The sequence below is a fragment of the Mustela nigripes genome, chromosome 6 (genome assembly GCF_022355385.1).
Source record: "Mustela nigripes isolate SB6536 chromosome 6, MUSNIG.SB6536, whole genome shotgun sequence".
NCBI classification, from domain to species: Eukaryota; Metazoa; Chordata; class Mammalia; order Carnivora; family Mustelidae; genus Mustela; species Mustela nigripes.
In genome coordinates, this window is record NC_081562.1 from 31,373,737 (window position 1) to 31,379,736 (window position 6,000).

Sequence of the window (6,000 nt, forward strand, 5' to 3'; positions counted from 1 at the left end):
TTCATGATTACTTTCTGGAAAGGTTAGTTTGGGGGTTAACTGCAGTATTTTTTGACAACCTCTCATCTCTCCCACCATGCACAGATTGCTTCTAAATCATTTCATCATGTAATAGGCTAAGTCATAGTATATGTCATTAAGTACAAGGCTACTAGGGAGGAGGGAACTACATCTTTTCTTCCTGTTCAGATGAATTTTGCTCTTTTGAAGTTGGGTTTCAATTCTCTCAACTTAACATGAGCAACTTAATTCCCTCTAATTTCATGCTTCTATTTTCCTGTGTTCACAGACTAGTTTGTGGAGTTCTGAATGCTCTGTACTTTCTGAAACATAAGTAAAAATTCAATGTCTCTCTTAGGTCCTTTCTTTTATATTTTAAATAGAAGTTAGCTTTATTTAAATTGTATTTCTTCTATTAGTTTTAGAATAAAATGCTATACGGGTTTATATACAAAAATAAGCATATTTTTGGATGAAATATTCTTATGTATTACTACTATTATTTTATTATTATTTTACTGGCAGTGAATGGCTGTCTGGATTTGTGTTAAGATGTCTGGATTTAAATTATGCTCACTATTGCTTTTGCACTATTAGTGCAAATGTTAACACAGGAAAAAAAGCAGATAAATTCTTAGTATTATTATGAACCATGCTTTGAGAATTGTAGCTGCATAGCAATACTTAAAAACACAAATTCAACATTGTTAGACAATAGTTCAAATATACAGTTATCAGAGGAAAGTAGATATTAAAGAACCAAGTAGTATATCAAGGCTTTGGTTTCCTGGGACAGCACATTGACTATGGTAGAATATTCCCTGCCATCATGGGAGTTCATGGAAGGGAAAAGGAATTGGTGGAAACTTCCAGGTCTTTTTTTCTTTCTCTTCTTTCTTCTATAAGCATTAGCAGAATTATATGGTAAAGCAAGACAATGAAATATTTTGGTCACATCTAGATACCATACTCTCACGTATAGCTTAGACTCTTGGGAGAGAGCCTTATTTGAAGAATTGGACAGCCAATAAAGAGGTACAGAACCATCCATGTTCATTGATAACATAAATGGTCTTTTTTTTTTTAATTTATTTGATAGAGAGCACGAGGAGGGTTGGGGGTAAATAGATAGAGGGAGACAAGCAGATCCCCACTGCAGGAAGCTTGATATAGAGCTCATCCAGGACCCTGAGATCATGACCTTAGCTCAAGGCAGAGGCTTAACCAGCTGAGCCACCCAGGTGCCCCATCATAAAATGGTCTTAATTAACTCACTTGGGTCCCTGATGCTTTAGTTTTGAAATGCTAAAGTAAGTTACTTAGAGAACAGCTTCATCTCTGAGATATTTATAACTTTGAGATACTCTTGGAATACGATTTTGAAGTTATAAAATATTTAATTCCTGTCTTCCTTTTTTCTCAGATAAATATACGTCAACATCATATAATGGTTCAGCCTGGCGAAAAAGAATTCCTTTTTCAAAAACATATTCAAAAACTGAAAAGATATATACAGGTAAATATTTACTAGTAATTTTAATGTAGCATTCTAAAAAATGAATGACAAGCTTTTAAGTTGTAAGATCAGGAAACATATTTTAGAAAAATTTAGGAAATTTTCATGATATTTACAAATACAGTTATTTGGAGATATCTTGTATACTAGCAATTTAATTTTACTTTCTTTTATTGTGGTCTCCTTTGCCTATTTTTATGTTATCAGAAATCTTTTTGATATACTTCTCTCCTTAGATTAAAGCTTAACAGTTGCAGCAATTATATGTTAAAATTCATTTTTTTGTTGAACTACAAAGCAAATATATAAAACTATAATTGGACACAAAATATTAAAGCCTTACTATATCCACCATGGACAAATACTGGCTGGTGTAGACCAACAGGGCACCTAAGATGAAGTTTCCAGGCCAAGAGGTTCTGAGTGACTATGGTGTCCCCCTTGTTGTGCTCTGTTCTCTGGGAGAATATGGGAATCCTGGGAACCTCCCCAGGGTAGAGGTTTGAAGCAGATCTGACATCAGGTGGTTCTTTTGCTAAAAACCTTAATGTCTTCTCCAAGTTTACCCTAGGGTTGGCACAGTAGGTTTGGAAAACTATACAGGATAAAATGGTTTCAATTACTCCACTAAAAGGAACCTTTCAAAAAAAAGTTCTAAATAGAGAGTTCCTACTTACATCTTTAGCCTAGAACTTCCAGAATCATCTGAAATCCATAAACTTTTATACAAGAGCTTCCCAGAATGAACCCAAGGATATCCAGATTAGAAACTGTCCACTTTCCAAAAACAAAAACAGCTGAGATCTTTAGTATTTCTCAAAACTCATACTTTGACTGTGAAGTCAGTTGCTTTTCTTTTCGTTTCCCATTTCTTTCCAAATCATATTGTACTCTTTAAGAGAACGCTGCTGCCATGCTATTTCACTGACTATATTTTCTCTTAGCTTTCTGTGGGTTTTCACATGTGATTGCACTTAATTTTGGGGGAAATGAAAATTGGTAGAAATCCTGGATAAAACTACAAATTCCTGAGCTGCATCTTTTCCTCCCATGCTTTCCTTGTGAGTGTGACATTATTTGGAGTATTTAAGGATTCACCCCTCACCCCTGCTCCTCTCCCGGTGACTGCTTTTGTATCCCAACAGCCTCCTCCTCTCTCATCCCAGGGAGTTGAACATGAATTACAGAAGGATTTGGGGGAAGAAGGGGGTCACTACAGGGCATGAAACATGTACCATCCATGTATGGCCCAGGAAAGGGAATGTGACAGGGGATGTGAGCTTATAAAAGCACTTCTTTGGTCCAATGTGTAGAGCGAGAGGAGGGCACGGAGAGGCAGCAAGTGAGCAGCTACAGTGTGGGGTCACTTATTCCAGACAAGTCCCCTTCTGCTCTTCTATCACCTCTAGTTGTGCCAGGGCCCAGGGGAAGAAAGTCAGGGATGGATTTCCCTTCGAAGTTTATGATACTCTGAGCATAAGGAGGATCTGCATTGCATGTCCCAGATGCAGACAGGGGAAAGAAGCTTTGGAGAGAATTTATCAATGCCATGTGTTTGTGGGAGTGGGGGGAGCAAGTCATGTCTAACACGAGAGAGGGCTGGAGACAGCCTCTTGGGATTCCCAAGCCTGAGGTTTGCTTGGGAAGGCATCACATATCCTTGTGAGTTTCAAGTGAGAGTCAGTTCCTGGGAGAGGGCCGGCTGGTCTACCCAAAGTCTCTTAGCTGGGGCTGAAAACACAGCACTAGAAAGATGGCCTTTGTGGTTGGGTCCTATCAGTGGGGAGAACTCAGTCAGAATCTCAAAAGACTGCTCTGCTGGGGAGCTGATTATAACCCAAATCATCCACTTGTCACTTGTGACTTAAAGTATTGTCTGACAGGAACCAGCAAGGATATCACCTGGGAGTTTGTTAGAAATGTGGAATCTCCATAGCAGACCTACTGAATTAAAATCTGCATATTAACAAGTTCTCCAGATGATCAAGATGCACATTAAAGTTTGAGAAACCTTAGGTTATATTATCTGGGCCACCATTCATCAGCACCAGACCCAAGCCATGTTAAAGACCCAACCCATGACTGTTGAGATAATATTCTTTTTCTAGCCATCACAAAGCAGCAACCATTCTCCCCTGTTCCAACCCCAGAAATCTACATAAGCAGAGGGAGATGGGAGAGGGAGGAAAAGAAATCCTGAGAAAGAATTTCAAATCTGAATGTGGTTGAAATATAAATGTGAAATAACTAAGAAATCACTGAATTGGACTAAGTTTATGTGCAAAGGACCAGATAAGCTTTCTACATCAGGCAGAATAGGGACTTAGGTTCAAGAAATTGAAAAGAATTACAAAGATCATTTTCTTATTTACCGTGAGCTTTTGACTGGGAAATCTGTAACCCCTAAACTCCTATCCTTTCCAATTGTTCTTGTCATCATCAGGCTAGAGAAAGATTAGCTTGTGTTTCCTCCCCCTACACTTCCTGCTAGGGCGCAGAGGAGCGATTTCATCATTTCCCATTTCCCAGTGGACAGATGGACTGCTGGAGAGAGGAGGCAGAAAGCACAAGCTGCCACTAGTCTTTTCCACTAAGGAATATCTCAGAGCGAAGGCCATAGAAGTGTAAATGGGCGAGAAGAGCCTTTTGGGAAAATGTCTGATGCTATGAGGATAATGCAGCAGGAGAGGAAAATGTGTGGGGACCAATGAAAGGAGCTGAAGGTGATTAGAGATCTCAGCCTTCCCTTGGGGCCACGTGTCCTTTCCGATAAGGATATAGCTGGTGTGACTGGAGGTGCCTGTCTGTAGGATGCAACGTTGATTCTGTTCATTCTGAGTACATTAAGGTACAGCCTTATATGGACTCTCCTTTCCATCCTTTGTCATCCCTCCATCCAAATTCAAAACACAATAAGCGTTGGAAAGAAATGGAATTAGTTTGAATAGCATTCTGAATTCGTTTGAATAGCATTTTGAAAATATATGAATTAAAACAATGTGGGTTTTGTTTTGCCTTTAGATGTACGGTAAGCAATTAGCCAAAGAAATTCAGAACATCGGTATCTTGAAGAATGCCCCAAAAGAAAATAATTTAAGTATTTTGTGTGCTTTATTATTAGAGCCAAGAAGAAATGGGAGCAAGTAAATCTGGAGGTTGAGAGAAGAGAAAAATGAGAAAAGAAAAAAGTGCCAGATATCATCTGATTTACAATCAAAAATGAAAATTCAAAGAATGAGATATTCAAGTACTCCATACTATATACTGGGTAGCCAAAGATGATAAAATGCAAATTCTGAAAATAAGATGCAGGAAGTACATTGTGCTCTTTCAAAACTGATAAAAATGCAAATTACAAACAGCTGCCTGTGTATTTATATAGGTCTGGAATTCATTCGATGCATTGCCGCAAACATTTAATAAAATTTAAAAGTTTGACAATTAAAATCATTCTCTAATTGTAAACTGAGTTAGACTGTTAGATTGAGAAGTGAAACTGTGTCTTTGATCTCTGTTTTGCAATATTCTTTACAGAAGAAACCTCACATTTTCTTTCTTAACCTAGATTTTTAAGCTAGATCCTTGGTGATAATAACAGATAAAGTGAACAAATTCAATGAAGTCTCAGGGTTATAGTTTGGTGATGAGAATGTTATAGGAATTCCAATAGAAATACACTTCAATGTGTTGTAAAAAGGAAAAAAAGATTGGTTTATTATGCAGAGGAGTGCTGAACAATGTCTTTTAATTGGCAACTACAAAACCTATCTGCTGAGACGTGTGAGATTCAAAACGGAAAAATAAACATTTTCTTACCAAGAACAGAAAAATTATATGTTCGTATTAAGGAAAAGGATTTGTAAAAGGAAAAAAGTGAGTTAATAATGTGATGTCTCAAAAGTACTAGATTTTAAGGATTTAAGTAACTCTAGAAGTATTAATGCTTATAACTGAGAGATATCATTTGAAAACTTATTTCCATGTCTTTTGCACTTGTTTAGAATAATACATTTTTAATGAGTTCTAAAAAATTCATCTGCAGAGTGACTGAAACAAGAACTTAAAATTGAGAATTTATTCTTCAAACTCAAAGACCAGTATGACGGCAATATATGTGATTAACCTTTCAAATGCTGTTTTTGTAAGTCTGTAGCATTTATACTTCTGAGTTTACTAAAGCTCAGAATTTCACTAAGACTGTGGGACACCTTGTCTATGTTTACATGCATCTTGTGGTTATTAGTCACCTCTTGGTCGATATTATGGGGGGGGGGTTCACCAGAGTGTAAGTTTAGAAATATTTTATTTTTAAAACATTTTATAGATTTGATTCCAGCTTGTGGAGTAGTAAGTCCTAGTTTCCAGCTTCTAATGGTGCTCTGTCTACCCACTTTGAGGAACATGGGGATAGAGTCCTTTTGTTTTCACAAATAGAGTGGTCAGCAATGGAAACCGTGCCAGCAAAATATCTTGGTGAGATAGAT

At 37.2% G+C, this 6,000-nt stretch overlaps 1 protein-coding gene across 2 annotated transcripts in view; it reads left to right on the forward strand.

The window, feature by feature from the left end:
* Positions 1-4,663, forward strand: part of C6H12orf50 (chromosome 6 C12orf50 homolog) — a 34,139-nt gene extending 29,476 nt beyond the window's left edge. For both annotated transcript variants that reach the window (XM_059404665.1, XM_059404666.1), the window contains 2 exons: positions 1,424-1,516; positions 4,638-4,663. In XM_059404665.1, coding sequence (XP_059260648.1) covers positions 1,424-1,516; positions 4,638-4,663 — 119 coding nt within the window. The remainder of the gene's footprint in view (positions 1-1,423; positions 1,517-4,637) is intronic.
* The last annotated feature ends 1,337 nt before the right edge of the window (positions 4,664-6,000 follow it).